The 18,336-nt window shown below is 34.4% G+C and overlaps 2 protein-coding genes across 2 annotated transcripts; both read left to right on the top strand.

Moving 5' to 3' along the window:
• The first annotated feature begins 2,298 nt into the window (after window positions 1-2,298).
• LOC113326209 lies at window positions 2,299-2,952 on the top strand. Its single transcript, XM_026573978.1, has one exon. The coding sequence runs from the start codon at window positions 2,299-2,301 to the stop codon at window positions 2,950-2,952; it is 654 nt and encodes a 217-aa protein (XP_026429763.1).
• Window positions 2,953-10,287: 7,335 nt separating this feature from the next.
• Window positions 10,288-11,438, top strand: LOC113325999 (rust resistance kinase Lr10-like). The gene has a single exon (XM_026573815.1). The coding sequence runs from the start codon at window positions 10,301-10,303 to the stop codon at window positions 11,306-11,308; it is 1,008 nt and encodes a 335-aa protein (XP_026429600.1). The 5' UTR covers window positions 10,288-10,300; the 3' UTR covers window positions 11,309-11,438.
• The last annotated feature ends 6,898 nt before the right edge of the window (window positions 11,439-18,336 follow it).

Genomic DNA, 18,336 nt, shown 5'->3' on the forward strand with positions numbered 1-18,336 from the left:
ACTCTAAGAAACATCTAATTGGCATACATGAGCCATTAGAAGGGATGAAACCAATGGAAGATAAAATAAGATAGTAAAATTATATCAAATATGTCAAAAATTCTGAAGATTTCAGATCAAATATGAAAGATTTGGACTAGTATTTCAGAGGAAAAACGACTTTTTTATGTTTCTGGAGAAAAAAAAAGAAAGAGGATTTCTTTAACAATTGAATACGGATTCTAGTAATTAGTTAACCGACTGTCAAGATAAGCCAAAATGATCATTTTATTTTGTGCACACTCTTTAAAGGAGTGTGCACAAAATTGGACTCGTAAATGTGTAGATAATTCAAAAAACTTTCTAAATATATAAAACTTATAAAAATATACTCCATCCGTTTCAAAAAGACCGTCCTATATTCCATTTTGTTCTGTTTCAAAAATGTGTCCAGCTTCTGTTTATAGTCATATTTTTCCAATGAACTCTCTAACATACCTTTAAGTTTTTTATATATTCATAAATTATTTTTTAATGAGACCCAATCTAAAATATTAATGAAATCTGTATAATTATTGAAAAAATATATCCTTCATTTCTTTTTTAAAACAATGGTTCCAAATTAAATTCCTTATTAAGGTTATACTCCATTAATGTTTACAGTATATTTTATTTTACTTTAATGATATTGTTTTCATAAACCGACATATTTTAGTTTTTTTTACTTTATTTAATTTCCTATTTACAATCCAAAATTTTTTTTTGGTAGTTTTTTTTATTACTAACATAAAATAAATTAGGCAAATAATTAAGGGTAGGAATGTAAACTATTATGGTTTCCTTAATATCTTTACAAAGTCAAATCGGACTGTCTTTTTAAATAGGAGGGAGTAATTTATTTTTAAAATGATTTTTTTGTTTTTTAAATTTCATTTTGGCATTTTGATTGACAACTTATTAATACAAAACCTTAAAATATGATTAAATGATACATAGAAAATATAATCACCACAGCGGAAAACTAATAAAACTCAGAAGACAAAGTAATGGCTGAAGCCGAACAACAAGTTGAGCTCCAACCCTCCTCTGAATAGCTACATCTAATTTATTATCAGAAAATTGTCTACTTTGGAAATTATGTCATGTCTAGTAAGGAAATTTTTCAACTTTTTTAACAAAACCACAAACTCCTTGCCAAGCTCGTCCAATGTCGTTAATGCCAATGTGCCGAAATTATAACCAAGACTACAGAAGATGTAAAAATACTTGTTACCCTTACAGGTAATGGCACGAGATATAGCCTATCAAGGAGAAAAGTTTTGCACACCATTACCTGTGAAGGTGAAACACCATTAACAATTATTTGTACAATCTCAGGTGCACGCAAGCCTGTCATGAATACTCCATCGATTCCACTTTAGGTGAGGGTCTAAAATATTTCACGCAATCTTAAGAATAGAAAAAGGTACAAATTTTCTAAGACAAAATTTAAGGGTATCATCCGAAGTTTTTCGAAAAGAAATATGAAAATACAAATATTGTGGAACTAGAAAATATTTCAAAACTAGGGCTGCACAACAGGTAGGGTGGGTAGGATATGGCATGTACCCGCCACCCTACCCGTTTACCGGCGGTTAAGAAAATCTTTACCCGCCACCCTACCCGCCAAATAATGGATAGGGTAGGATACGGTTAAAAAACTGGCGGGTAGGGTAGGGTTGGCGGGTAGGAGTAGGATATGTGCACTTCTAGGTAGGGTGGGTAGGATATGGCCTATACCCGCCACCCTACCCGTTTACTGGCGGTTAAGAAAATCTTTACCCGCCACCCTACCCGCCAAATAGTGGATAGGATAGGATACGGTTAAAAAACTGGCGGGTAGGGTAGGGTTGGCGGGTACGGGTAGGGTATGTGCACCCCTATTCAAAACCCTTATCTAAAATAGAATCAATTTCTATATACTAGTAAGGTAAGATAGTCCTTTCGGCCCAACGTACTAGTAGGGTTGACTAGCATCTTGTGCTCTCTGCATTCAACTTTGAATGATAGTCCTTTCGGCCCAACGTACTAGTAGGGTTGAGTAGCATTTTGTGCTCTCTTACATTCAACTTTGAATGAATCACACAACGTATCTAAACCGTTTCCGTGGAGGATGATAGTCCTTGTAATTACTGTAAAAGACAATGGAAAAGGAATCTTATGCATGACTAACCGGGTGAAGAAATTCTACGGAGTGACTTTTATTTATTTGATAAAAAACATATGTGATAAGCCGGTTCTATGCACAAGAGATATCGGTCATTGAATCTCATCTCAGAAATGAATATCATCACCCAATTTCTACTGTATTTTATTGTTTTTATTCCTTGCGGTAGTAGTCTCTCTTGTAAAGATTTCAAAGACATCCCGTGCCCTTTCTTCATACATGGGAAATCTAATAACTGCGGAGATCCATCCTGGGAACTCTTATGCGAAAACGATAGAACCATTGTAACTGTTTTTTCAAAAAGATTCTACGTCTTGGATATAGATTCTAAAGCGAATAGAATTCAATTAATTGATCCAGGTCTTGAAAAGGATAATTGTTCATCGATGCCTCAACATTCATTACCAGCTTCCCCTTCTTATTTTGGCGGTTACTCTGATTCTATTTCAACTTGGTCAAGGCCGGTGGTATACATGAATTGTTCGAAGAATCTAAGTAACTATACACGCTACTTAAGCACCTTACCATGTGTTAATAATACTTCTTTGAACATGTTAACATATGCGATTGTGGATCCCGTTGTTTCAGAATTCGGGAATTCATGCACGAATTTTCTTACGTCTTGGATATTTGGTGATGATGCTCTACATAATCCAGAAAATTCTACCTTTGGATCATATTCGGAACTTCATAAGCAAATGATGAAAGGCTTCTGGATCTCCTACGCCTACGACACACAGCCATGTAAGTTACTATTCGAAGAATAACTCTCCCTGATTCGGTCGTCGTTAATTGGTCAACGTTGATCTTAATTTATCGTGTGAATGATCTGTTTAATTAAACATCGAGACCAATTTCAGGGGGCTAGAGAATTAAAAATTCAGTAGTTCTATAAATAGGCCTCCCTAAAATAAGTAAATAACACAAGAACAGGCTCCTTCCATAAGGATGGGCCCCTTTGTTCCTAGAGTTAGCACGGTTTTATTTTTGGGCCCACAAACGGAAGTTATGTGAGAGCATTGAATGATTTTCTGGGCACTACTCAGAAATGGAGGGACTACTCTTTATTTTTTGAGTGGATATTATAAGTAATTTGGAATCACCCTTTATCTAAGTTCTTTTTTAATACCAAATTTTTCCTTGGTAATAAAATTAGTTAGTGTAATGATTAATGAGTAAGTTAATGGTTAGTGAGAGATTAAATCAATCAGTTGATTTTTTTCAAAAGAAGAATTATTTAGTGGAAGAAGAAGAAGATGATAATGATGAGGGTTTTGGAAGAACAAAAGTTAGATCTTTTTCATTAAGAGCCACAACAAGAGTACGGAGTACTCACGGATACTTCAAATTTAGTTAATTGTGCTTGAACTGGCCAAGACATTCCTAAAAATGACCAATTTACAAATTGATTTCGGTTTGGTTAAAAAAGTTCGGCTACGACATCTGAAGAATAGGTAGCCGAACTCAGCTTTAATGGAGTTTTTTCTTTTATAGAAAAGTTCGGTTAGGAGAAAAAATTTGCGACGCAACCGAACTTTTGCAACGAAACATTTTTTGTGACGTAACCGAACTTTTTTGTGACGAAATCGAACTTTCTCGTGACGAATTTTTTGTGGCGAAACCAAACTTTTTGGTTTGGACATTTTTGTGACGTAACCAAACTTTTTTGTGACGAAACCGAACTTTTTGCGACGAAAACGAACCAAAAGTTCGGCTAGGACATTTTTTTGCGAAGTTACTGAACTTTTCTCTGAAAAAAGAAAAAACTTCCATTAAATTTGAGTTCGGCTAGTTCGACAAAAAATTTCACATAATTCATAGCCGAACTTCGCTCTGCAACTTCCATTTTCAACTCATTTTGATGATCACTTCTCATTTTTTCAACCAAAAACGAATGACAAGTAATGGGTTTGTGAGAATATCTTTGTTAATGATTTAAATTAAGCTATACATGTATAGGTGGTGGTGGTGGTGGTAGAGGTGGTGGTGGTAGTCGGAGGTGGAAGGTGATGGTCGGTGGTGGTGGGTGGCGGTGGTGGGAGGAGGTGGTGGTTATATATATATGTAGGTTATTAGGTTGGTTTTAAATTAAATTAGGTTAAGGATAGGTTAGTCATTTCCACACTTTAGGACACCCCTTATAACTATAGGGTAGATATTCTTATCACTTAGTAGTCCCCTATAATTTTTAAATAGTGCCCGAAAAATCGTTCTTGTTTTTGGGTTGTTTCAAAGGGAAATTAGGCTAAGGCCCCAAAAAAAAAAATTGTTGTCAGGCCTACAATTATTTTAGATTCCATGATAACCAAAATTATATTAAATTTTGAAAAATATCTGTTAAGCATCCTAATTTTCTAGGGGTATAATTGGCAATGCAAACAACAATATCAAATTTTTGTTTTTCACGAAAAAATCGGAAGTGATCATCAATTTAGGGAAAATTTTCGAAAACTGATTACATATTCGTTAAGTGGCCTCCAAAAAAGGTGCATTACACAATATGTATATACCACAAAAGATGCATAACACGTTATGCAACCATATTTTTGTTCATGCATCTATTATTTTGGTTTATGCAGCCACTAAAACATTGTATATGCCTGAATGCAACAGAAAAAATAGACGCATAATGAATTATGCAACCATTTTCTCAACTGCATAACAAGTTATGCATCTATAACAGGTTATGTAGCCATTTTTTTGGTTGATTTTAGTGTGTATAGATAAAATTGATGCATAATGCATATGTAGCCATATTTTCGGATGCATAATAGGTTATGCATCCATTTTCATGGCGGCATAACATGTTATGTATCAATTTTCATGACTGCATAACATGTTATCATATGTTATTGTAGGTACATGACAAGTTATGCAGTCTTTGTTTTTGTTGGTTTCAGTAGTAACAAAAAAGTTGATGCATAAGTGTTATGCAACAGTTTTTTGGAATGTTACGCATCCATTTTTATAACTGCACTACATGTTATGCAGCCATTTCCCGAATTCACCAAGTAATATATTCATTTCATGTTAAACAAAGCTTAACCAGTGACAACCATGATTGAATAAAACAGTAAAACAAACAACTGAATGAGCAAAAACTTAATCAAAAAAAACACACCTAGTGAAACATGCACATAACTTAGTCAGAAAAACGAAGTATTTGTTGCCTTTTAATTAACCATATGAACTGAAGAATCCCCCAACTGTTTTTGGTTCTTGTAGGATCCAAATGTGCCCGATCCCACATAAGTATAAAACCAACAACACTCCTAAAGGATGCAGATGTCCAACTCCTATAAACATCCAATCACACGGAACTAAAAATCCGACAACACTCGAAATATAATATTGTGAGACGTGGAAAAATGCTACTGATTTGTAGTCTGAACAGTATGAAGTCTTACCCTAACTTAACATAAAACTCAATTTACCAGTTGGGTACTCGATACTGGAACACTACACAAGAAGTGCATGGATACACAAGATAGTATAATAAAATTAGTTACCTATCTAATAAATATACAAGATAGGACATATGAAAAGGTGCATTGGCTTGTCACACAACGAACATGGTACGTGATACTTTGACCAAAAAAGTATAATCACAGACAACAGGAACCATTTTTTCTGGTCCTAATAATTGGTTTTAAAAACTTAATCTAATTTATCACCGTGTATTCTCATATCCATTTGGACCTCAATCTACTGTTCGATTTCAAATCAAGTCCACGCTCCGCAAACCCTAAATCCCATGAATGGAATCGTACCCAAGCTTTAATTATTCTCAATTGCTCAAGAACTTGTAATTGCAACAGAAACCCAATAACCATTATCTGTAGCTTCCCAACCATTTTTCTTATCTGTGATAACCTTCGAAGATGATTTGGTTTTGATTCTTCTATTCATATTCACTGATTTGATTTATAGGATTTTCCCAATGGATAACTTTACTCATTGGGAATTCACAGTAGAGCGGAGAGGAAGAAGAAAAGCAATCGAAGAAGAACAAAAAAAAAAGATCAAAACCTAATTTTATAAACTATGGGTTTGAGAGAAAGATTTTCACCAAAAATTGGTGCGCGCATGAACTTCTCCGCCCGTGGGTTTCATGGTGAAGAAAAACTGAAAAATAGGTTTCCCTGTAATTTTCACAATTATCATTTGGTTCCTTTTTAGGTTGTCCCAAGACTAAGCGTTTCCTGTTTGGTCCATAATCATTTGAAAATATAAAATGAACAATAAATATTCTTCCGTACTATTTTAACATTAACTCTCGTCACTTTTTTATCTTTTTCATAATTATTTTAGTTAATGCTCTCTAATAAAACTCTGAACTTCCTACTTATTTTCTTTTAGGAGTTCATTCTGTTTAATGATCTATCATGTGTTTGATAATGTGTTTCATAGATTAGAGGTCATCCTTAAAAGTGAAAACACACATAAATAAAAATCATTATTATGAAAAAAAACATAGTTCATTCTTTCGAATGAACACCTAATCAAAACCACTAAGTCAAGTATGAAAACATAATTTATTCTTTCAAATGAACACCCAATCAAAGTTCAATATTATGAAGAAAAAAAACCAAAGTTTATTCTTTCAAATGAGTAACCAATAAAAGTTTATTATTATGAACAAAAAATCAGAGTTCATTCGTCAAAATGAACGCCTAATCAAAGTTAATTATTATGAAAAAAAATCAGAGTTCATTTTTCAAAATGAACACATATAAAAAACAAACTAATTCAAAGTTAGATCAGATTTCATCCTTTAACATGAGCATGCAACAAAAATCCATAAAAAAACGGAGTTCATTCTTTCGAATGAACACTTAATAATTCGAGATCTAAAATATAGTTTATTCTTTAACATGAACACACAATAAAAATAAGAGTTAATTTTTTCAAATGAACACCGGATAAAGAACTCTAAAAATATAATTCATTCCTTAAATCTTCATCATCTTCAACAACAATAGTAGCAGAGAAGAAGAACACAAAAAAATCTTCATCGTTCATCATCATCTTCATGGTCAAAAACCTAGAGAAAAAAAGAACAGCAATTATTTTCATCATTATCGTCGTCGCCTTTATCATCACCGTTTTAATAAGCAAAAAGAAGAAGAAAAAAAAAAGAAAGAAAGTAGATTTGAAAAAATAAGAGAGAGAAAAAAAATCCGAAAATTATTCCCTTCTCCCCTAATGATTGAGTATATATATAGTTCCAAAAGGGTATTTCTGCCACTACCAAAAGACAATTACATCATCCATGACCTCGTCACGCGTGGATATCGTCCTTCCTATGATCAAATAAAAATATATATTTTAAAAAAGGACCAAACAGACATTTAACGAGGTCAATAGGACTAAACAAACTCTATAATTTATTTCTAGGACTATATAGTAGTTTCTACTTGTTTAAACCAACTATATATTAAAAAATTGGCTAAAAATTATTTTCATAGATTTTTTATTTTGGTGATTTTCAGAGATTTCAATTCCCTTTCGGAGAGTACTTTTAGATACAAATGTAGTAGTAATTTAGAGAAATTAATTTTATGATTTATATAGACAAGAAACAAATACGTAATTCCTTAAGAAATTCAGATCATATATAAAAAATTTATTTGTTTATTATGCGCGCTATAATCAATATAAGTGCAATAAATACCTAATAAAGACTGTTCTGTTTGTCCAAACAAATCTAATTATGGTCCTTTGCGTGCCTAACTTTTCATATCTATTAGCTTACAAAGTCTATCAAAAAACAAAAGTCTTCTTTTTTTCTAAAGGGTGTTCCTTTATATACCCCTAAAAACACTAACGATACCCCAATAGTCAGTTATGTTAGTTATAATATAATTACCGTAAAAATATTTAAATTGTTTGAAATTTTTTAAAACGATACCCCTTTTTAAAGTTTGTTATAATAAACTTAGAGACAAGAAAGGAATTAGGTATGTTTCCCATTTATCGATCTCACAATCACCCTCTTAGTTTTCCAAAATTCGTGAAGACAAGAAAAATGATTTTCCATGTCCACAGATGGAGCTCTATTTGGCAATCAAACTTCAGTCCCGGCTCTTTTTATTTCAAGATGGAATCTGCTTAAGTGGTGATTTTTCTGACTTAATCGATTGGACAAGACAACTTTTTAATCTATTTTTCTTCTTAACTGGTGATTGTATCCAAAACTAACTCTTTTCATTGGTGATGGTATTGGCCAAAGCATTAAGCTTAAAACCAACATTCAGAATATGCAAAAGTCACGTATATTAGCTCCTACCAAACCATGAATTACCCTCTTATTATGCTCATTGTTCACAACGAAATAGTAATTGATAAATCTATAGAAATATAACAAATCTCTTTACTGAATATTCCTTTGGACTGCTCCTCTCTCTTAGGAGGTTTTCCAAACAGGGGAAGAGCAGGCTAATGGTTTTCGTTTGTTGAAGCCCTTATTCTTCTTTTATAACTCAAGTTTAACCTGCAATTACGAATATCATGAACAAAACCACGTTCTTTAATCAATTTAAACTCTAATTGACTTTTTGATCTCTCATCGTTCTTTCACAACCAAGGCTTCGAGTTCACCTTCATGGAAGAAAAACCCCATCTTCTTTATGAGTCGACAGAATCCAACTCATAAGCCATCACAAAATCTTAAGATATCTTTTCAATCTTCTCTTAAAATATCACAGGTGATCATAAAAGTTTTTTATGATGATTTGTTATGTGAAAGCAAGTCAGAGTTTTTGATATTAAGGGGGTTTTAATGAAGTTATATTTGGTGTAGTTGATGACGATGTATCTCTCGAAAATGCTCCAAGAACCCTAGCAGAAATTTGAGAAGATAGTGAATAAAACGTGTTTTTGTTTCTCAGAAACAATATATCGTTGATTTATCGGGTCGGGGGTACAAACTTTTCTTTTTTTAATGGGTAGGAAGATTAGTTTAGAGATAGGCAGATAAAAGAGTACCGTTAGTATTTATAGGGATATATAAAGGAGCATCCTTTTCAAAATAACCTTTTTTTTCTTTTTTTTTCCAAAATAACCCAAAAAGAAGACAACAATTTGAATAGTTAAACATAAAGTTGCACACCCACTTAGGTGAAACAGCATACTGTTATAAGAGAAAGAAAAAAGGTTAGAAGATATTTGTATAGGTTACAGGAGAATTAAAAAAAAAAAAAGGAGCTTTAGTAAATATAAAAAAAACTGAAAAAAATAGTTTTAAAATAAAAGAGTGAAAAACACTCGGTATTCGTTGGAAAAAGCACAGCGAAACTAGCTACAAGGAGTATCACTCTGATTTACCCCCACCCACCCATAGACTACATATACGAGGGTTCACCTATACATAGTAAAGAGGTAACATTCCAAACAAAACATGAACACCTGAGTCCATGATAAAAGGTAGCTTAGGAACTAATCGACATCTCATCCCGTATCCAGTTAATTAATTTATTTACTGAATGCACTTATTTCAGTTAGTTGGTTGCTTTTTTTATTAAATGGCATGGTATAGATTGGTCTGTGTTCGCCATCTTTCGATATTTTTGATAAAAAGAATTGGCAACTTGAAGCAGAAGTACGTGTGCTTCTACATAAACTAAAGTCATTTTCACAGTGTTTATTAAGACACAAACAACACATCTACAATCAAGAAATTTTAAGAAAATTAGGTTAATTGTCTCAAATGGACGAGTAAAAAATTAATACAGGTGAAATGGACACCAAAAAAATAGTAAGAATGCAACTGAATTCATTCTGGCTTAAACTTAAAAAATAGTGAGGATGAAACTGGATTCATCATGATGTAAACTAAAAATAAGAAAAAGTATTTGAAAATGGGCAGGATGAAACTGTTTACATCTGGCTATTTTTACAATCTCGTCCATTTAAACAGTATCAAATTTTACATGTCTTTTTCACCCAGGAATAATTGATATTGATCTTTTTAATCAATTTTGTGGAAATTTTAATCCTTAACTTGTTATTTTAATTTGTTTATTAGGGATTGCCTACCTGATATTGTCTATTATTATGGCACCAACTGTAATTCAAATTTTGATGATTTACAAACATAGAAAAGAATACCGAGCCATGAGTGGAAGTATCGAAGATTTCATAGACATGTATAGAGACCAAATGCCTATGAGGTACTCATACAAAGATGTCGAGAAAATGACTAACAATTTCAAGGAAAAATTAGGCCAAGGAGGTTTTGGATCAGTATACAAAGGATCTCTCCGCAATGATCGAGCTATTGCAGTTAAGATTCTTACCTCAACAAAAGGAGACGGCCAAGATTTCATCAATGAAGTAGCTACTATGGGAAAGATACATCATGTCAATGTGGTACAACTCATCGGATTCGTAGCAGAACGTTGGAACCAAGCTCTTATTTATGAACTCATGCCAAACGGATCTCTCGAGAAATATTTATTTCCTCAAAAAGGAGGAGAACTTGTTAGCCTCCTCAGCTGGGAAAAAACTTGTGGAATCGCATTAGGAATAGCTCGCGGGATCGAATATTTACACCGAGGATGTGGTATGCGAATATTGCATTTTGACATAAAACCTCATAATATTCTTCTTGACGAGAATTATAATCCGAAAGTTTCAGACTTCGGGTTAGCAAGGTCGTACTCGATGGATGCCAGTATCATTTCGGTAACACATGGGGCTAGAGGAACGATCGGATACATGGCCCCAGAATTATTCTATAGAAATATCGGAGGGGTCTCCTACAAGTCAGATGTGTATAGTTTTGGCATGTTGTTGATGGAAATGGCCGGAAGAAGAAAAAATTTAAACGCGTTAGAAGAGAATGCAAGTCGAATATATTTTCCATTATGGGTTTACAAACAATTGAAACAAGGAGAAGATATCGAAATGGAAGATTGTACTCAAGAGGAAAACGAAATAGCAAAGAAACTAATCATAGTTGCTCTATGGTGTATTCAACTGAAGCCTGTCGATCGTCCCTCCATGACTAAAGTTGTTGAAATGTTAGAAGGAGAACTAGGACTACTGCAAATTCCTGACAAACCGTTTTCCATTGCAGATTGTGATGGAGATGAAGATGTCATGTTGAATTCACAAGTATGAACTGAGAATAGTTGAAGATTTATTAACTAAGTGTAAAATTACATAGAAATCTTTGTATCAAATAATACTCTTTAGAAGATTAATCCCCATAATCCCAATGTTCCGAACTTGTACTAGCCTAGGCTTCATGTTGAACAAATTATACTCACTTTATATTATGTCAGAAGATCTAAATTTCTAAGTTTGGTTTTAAGCAATTGACAACCATATCCATTTATGCTCCAATTGAAAAGCTAAAGATAAAAAAGTGAGACATTGGATATATATTGCTAGAAGCTTGATCACAGAGGACACTCATTTGCCATCAAAGATAACCAAGAGACCCAATTTTCAGAAGATCCGTCTACTCTTTTATTAATTCGGATACCAAAGATGAATGTGAATCCAGCGGATCACCTCTGTTGCGAGTACATTGGTTGTGTGAACATCGAGCAAACATGGAAAGCTTCGGAACTGGACGAATCGATAGGTAGGAGACACAAATTTCATTGACTGGATCATTAATGAATGCAATGGGATGGGAATATCAAGAAGAACTTCAGTTAATTCCATCAGCTTGTAGTTGTATAATTTATAATGATTACACCTAACAAGATCTAACCAATAATAGAACATAAACATATAACAAGCTCTGGTCATTATGATTTCACTAGACCTTACACGTGTCCTGGTGGTGGTTTTAATTTTGCAAAGTTTGGAGAAGGTCGTGTTGAGAATGAAGAAGAAATTGGAGATGGTTGAAGAACAAGGTCTAGGATGAATTAGAGATGGACATTCTGCTCTTGAGTGTACTCATACGATGAATTTCACTTATCAAGACCGTGCACCACCAAAGAACATTCATGCTATGATTGCAGCTGCTTCGATTCATGATGATGATTCTTCCTGGTATGCTGATTCTGGTGCAAACAATCACATCACCAGAGATGGTGGCTCATTGGCTCATTCTTCTCCTTGTGATGGTTCTGAAGTCATCGCTACAGCTAGTGGACAAGGTATGACTATCACATCTTCTGGCAATTCCATTAAAACTATTGGTGATCATGAATTCCATCTGGATAACATTCTTGTTGTTCCAAATTCATCTCATAATCTATTGTCAGTCCACAAATACACTATTGATAACAATTGTGCCTTAACTTTTGACACTCATGGATTTTATGTGAAGGACTTGATCTCGGGGAGGATTCTTTTCCAAGGGCCTCATGAGAATCGCTTATATCCAATACATTTCACCAACACCAACAATCATCTCTCCACTGCCTCCTCTCCTACAATATTCACCAGCATCCTCACAACCAATGACATTCTTCACAAACGGCTAGGCCATCCTTCATTTCAAACTCTCCAATATGTTTGCAAGACTTTTAATCAATAATGTTGCTAAGAAACCAGTCTTTTGTAATGATTGCAAGTTGGGTAGAATTCAAAAACTGCCTTTTAGAATGTCATGTAACAGTGTTAGTCAACCCCTTGAGTTTCTATGCATTGATCTTTGGGGTCCTTGCCATACTGCTTCAGTTAGTGGTTGTTATTACTATGCTAATGTAATTGATGACTACTCAAAATATTGTTGGATTTTTACTATGAAAAATAAATCTGATTTTAAGACTTTACTCATTACTTTTGTTACACAGATAGAAAATCTTCTTTCTTATAAGGTTAAAATTCTTAGAACAAATGGTGGAGGTGAATTTTTACATACTCTTTTTAAATCTTTTCTTTCTGCTAAAAGCATTTTTCATGAATTCACTTGTCCACACACACCTGAGCAAAATGGTGTGGAAGAAACTAAACATAAACATCTTCTTAATGTCACTAGAACAATGCTCATTCAATCATCACCACCTTGTCAATGTTGGGTTGAGGCTATTCACACAACCAACTATTCTATCAATAGACTTTATGTCAAGTCACTCAACTTTGTATCTCCTTTTGAATTCCTTTTTCACAAGTCCCTGACTATAACTTTCTCAAAGTGTTTGGCTGCTCATGTTTCACCTGGCTTAGGCCATATACTACCACTAAATTGCAACCAAGAAGAAAACACTGCATTTTTCTAGGTCATAGTCTTAATCAAAAGAGATATAGATGTTTGGACCCCACCACTGGAGGAATCTACATTTCAAGACATGTCTTGTTTAATGAGCATTCTTTTCCTTATTCATCTTTCTTTTCATCTCCCTCATCTTCTCCTACTACCGTCCCCATTTCACCTTTTGCATCCATTCCCATTACTCCTTCCTCTAGACATTTTGGTGATGATCTGCCTTTCTTTCCTAAAGACTCTACTCCTAATCCTTTCTCTTCCTCTCCAACTCCTCCAATTTACAATACTCATACCATGATCACTAGAGGTAAAAATGCAATTTTTAAGCCAAAGTCTTTATTAACTACTTCTCACAAGTTGCCTGCTACTTGTTGATGCTTCTTATCCTGTACCAACTTGTTTTACTCAAGCTAAAAAAATTCTCCAATGGAGAGTTGGTTTATCAAATGATCATGGAGCTCTTATGAATGCTGGTACTTGGTCCATAGTACCTCTAGTTCCAGGTCAGGACCTTGTTGGGTGCAAATAGGGCTATCATCAACAATTTGGTATTAATTTTGTTGATACTTTTAGCCCAGTGGCTAAGCCTACCACCATTAGACTCATATTATCTCTTGCAATCAATTACAATTGGAACATTTCTCAGCTTGACATCTCAAATGCCTTTCTGCATGGAGACTTAGAAGAACCGGTCTGTATGGAACAAACTCCTAAATTTCAGGATGAAGAGCATCCTCACTATGTATGTAAGTTACACAAATCCATCTATTGAAACAGCCTCCAAGAGCTTGGTATGGCAAATTATTATATGTTCTTCTTTCTCTTGGCTTTGTCTCTTCTTTGGGTGATACTTCATTTTTTGATCAAAGATCGGGTAAAAGACTCACTATAGTACTGGTTTATGTTGATAATATTTTGGTTATTGGAAATGATATTACTTATATTGCTACTTTCATCTCTGAATTGAACAATCATTTTCCTGTTAAAGACCTTGGTGCTCTTCACTACTTTTTTGGTATTGAGATTTCCAGAAGCTCACCAGGCATTTTTCTCTCTCGGTCAAAGTACATATTGGATCTTCTCAGAAAGACTGACATGGTTGGTTGCAAGCCTTTCTCTTCTCCGTCCGCAGCTAATGCTCAACTTACATATGAGGGTGACTTGCTTCCCGATCCTTCTATCTACAGATCCATTGTTGGTGCTTTGCATTACTTAACCTTGAGCAGACCTAAATTTTCCTTTGCAGTTCAACAAGTCTGTCAGTTTATGTATAAACCGACCACTCATCATTTAACTGCTGCTTATAGAATTATCAGATATCTCAAGGGAACTATTGATTATGGTATTTGTTTCACAAAAGGACCAATAACCTTACATGGTTATTCAGATGATGACTGGGCTGGAGCTGTCACTGATATTAGATCCATTGGTAGTTTCTCTATTTATTTTGGTTCTAATCCAGTTTCCTGGTCAGCCAAGAAACCAGCTATTGTTTCCAGATCCTATACAGAATGAGAATACAGAGCCTTAGCAATTGCAGCTGCACAATCATTTTGGATTTGTCAACTACTCAGATATCTGCATTTTCCTCTCACCTCACCTCCTAGACTTGATTGTCACAATGTTAGCTCTATCTCCTTTGCTTCTAATCCTGTAATCCACAGCAAAATGAAGAGCTTAAGGATGAATTTTCACTATGTCAGAGAACTTGTCGGACTCAAACTTTTGCAGGGTTACTATGTGGCTACTGTGGATCAAACTGCTGACATATTCACTAAGGGATTTCATGGTCCAAGGTTCAATATTTTAAGGTCCAAGTTGAAGGTCTCTTCTCCAACAACTAGTATGACTGCAGAGCAATCAAAACTTGACTGTACTCAAACTGTCACTTCTACTGATAGTGGTGGTACAGAGTAATATGCTCAGGGTGCTTCAGAATATATCAAGTGTGTGGAACACACATGTGTAACTGTTTTCTTTAAATAGCTGTTATCAGATTCTATCATGTAACTTTAATTTGAATTTTTGTTTTTCAGTTTTTAATCTTCTCTCTCTTCTTCTGTACTTAGAGAAGATGAATTCTGAACTCAGATTTTATATTTTGTTAATGGAGTTGATCAATAATGTTACTATCTTTCACTGAGAAGAACTCGTTTTTTCGTTCTATGCGGTTAATAGTTCTGATAATAAGTAAAGTTGGGCGAGTTTGTGGTCGGATACGATGCAATTCAACAAAGTGTGGTGATCGAATCAAAGATAGCCAGCATTTACAGACAGACTTGCATGACCATACAAGTGCTGGAACTCTGCTTAGTATGTCGCACAGCATTTCAACAGAATTTTCAAGACTAGGTGACTTTGAGACTTGATCAGTTACACCGTATCTCTTTGTACTCTTCATTTTCTAGCTAGGTTTTCGATGTTACCGATCTTAACTTCACTACCAGTAATATATATAGCAAACAGGTTACAGTTTGCGAATCTAACTTTACTTTATAATGCTTCCAGACGAGGTTCCTTTTTTTTTCTTTTTAGTCTGACTTTGTGCCTAACTCGGGCGTTATATAATTTTCTTAGTGAAGCCATGCTTGGAGTTTGCCATGCGGTGCAAGATATGTTTCGAGCCATAATCTAAATTTTGCTCTGAAATATATTACTTTCACCCGGAATCTAAATTGATCAATAATCTAAAATCTATATTCTAAAATTTATTTTGCGGGCTCCTTCATTTAAATGACTTTTGAATCTTCATTATGTAACGAGAAATTCAGTTCAAAATTTACCTGGAGAAAACTGAAAAAACCCAAAATCTGTTCATGACACAAATCTTGTATGGCATCCCAAGAACTCGGTGTTGCTACGCGTCAAGAACTTCCCGTGACAAAAATCTCACATGCCCCAGAATTTATCACGAACCAAAAGTTGTCACCTGACTTATCTAAAACTTGCAGCGGCGACCACAAATCATCACCAAACCACCCAAATCTGTAAGCACCGAGAAAACTTATACTAGCCATAATCTGCACTATAGTCTATAACCTGCACATCAAATACTCCATCAAATATCAATCTCTTTAGTCTTTAGTAAAAAGGGTGTACACTGATTTACTTTTTGAGACTTCAGAGTCCAGCTCGAACCACACTACCTATTCATCAGAAAATTTGTGGTTGAAAGTAGTTTTCTCTGTCAGGTCTCGAATAGTACGTACCATACGATCATCTGAAAATCAGCCTAGTAGGACCTGTTCGATTGTTCAACCAACAGACATGGAAATTTTGAATGCATTCACATAATGCAGTGCAGAAGAAGTTTGACGGACCAGTGGCGCTAGATCATTTGTCTACTTTCTATTTGTCAAGACTAATTAAGAAAGGGGTGCAACATAGTCTGCTGTACTGAATCTTATACGAATCTTATATATGCGGAAAACACTTCTTAGCAACAAAATTGGCCATTACGCTTGTGTTCCACGTGAAGCCAGTGTCTCTCAACCAACAAATTATTGGGCGATACTTCCTCTTCCTCCGTTTCCAGGAAAAAGGTACTATAACTTTTTCATTTTAGCCTAAAAATTGGTCACATTGAAAAACAACAATAACATTTTTCCAAAAACAGAGAGTACAACAATTTATTCATTCATTATCCAAATGGAGGAGTATATAACGCGATTCACAAGCACCGACTCTGGGAGATGACCGACCAGCGTATGGGTCGCTTAGGAGATATTTCTCGAATTTGGTGTACAGTGAATGAATTTAAAGTGAGGTTAAGAATACTAACTACACCCATAAAAGTGTTGTTTCTTTTGATAATTGGTATACCAGTACGTGTGGTTGAAAGAAGTCATATAGCGCGTTTGGATATCAGAAGCAGAAGTGCTTCTGCTTCTGAACTTCTGGAAGTTACTTCTAAGAAGTAGAAAAGTCGAAAAATTAATTTGGCAACAACCCAACTTTTAAGTAGAAAAACAAATAAGTAAGTTTGGCAAATCAACAAAATTAGAAGTTGTTATTGGTATATTCCACTACTGATATTATTGTTAATTTTGACATAGCAACAATTTTGATACAAAATGGCATTTAATTGTGAAAAAGATATCAATATATAGATATAACATAAGGTTTACATAATCTTTGATAAAGTTACAAAATCTTCTTATACAATTTCTACACATAGGCTTACAGCAATACAAGGTCATGCTCATGTAGATCTCCTCTCATTAAGCATCTATGAAATATTAATCATGTTCTTGAGAGTAATTGGCTAGAGCTTCATTAACTTCTTCAAACAAAGGCGGAGAAGCTTGGTTACAGTAGGCTTCACCTAAATCCATCCACGACTTGTTCCAATACTGATAACAATCACTACAAGAAAACATGGCTTAAGCAACTAAAATCTTAGCAAGCACCAATAATTTTAGTCGCTTTAAGAATAAAGCTACTAAACTTGCGACTATCAAACTAGCGGCTCGGTATTAATATATATCCACTAATTTGAGCGACCACATAGAGTAGTTTAGTCGGTAAAATGCTTTTCCCGGTAAGAATATAGCAACCGCCGTTGTAGGTTTGGTAGCTACCTACTTCGAGCTAGAATGACCAGCGATTCAATAGGTATTTGGTTGGTCAAACCAATCTGAGCGACTAAATTTAGCGACTACCCGTTCATTAGAAAGATTATATGAGATTTTCCGGTATGTATCGGTTTCCACATTTCATTGTACCTAATTATCTGGTTTGTTAAATTTCTTGTTCTTTTCTCAGATATTGATTTGAAAATGGGTCCAATGTAATGAGCATTTTTCAAATGGAATTCTCTTTTCATCAGATCAAAGAAGTATAAGTAATTGTTTGCTTGATTTTGACGATACCAGTCTTCTTTTGTTTATTAAAAAAAAAGATACCAATTTCATTTACAAAGCTAAGCTTCTTTTACAGTTTCACGGCAGTATGAAAGAAAACAAACAACTAAAATTAA

Source organism: Papaver somniferum, unplaced genomic scaffold (assembly GCF_003573695.1).
Source record: "Papaver somniferum cultivar HN1 unplaced genomic scaffold, ASM357369v1 unplaced-scaffold_10, whole genome shotgun sequence".
In the NCBI taxonomy this organism is placed as follows: domain Eukaryota; kingdom Viridiplantae; phylum Streptophyta; class Magnoliopsida; order Ranunculales; family Papaveraceae; genus Papaver; species Papaver somniferum.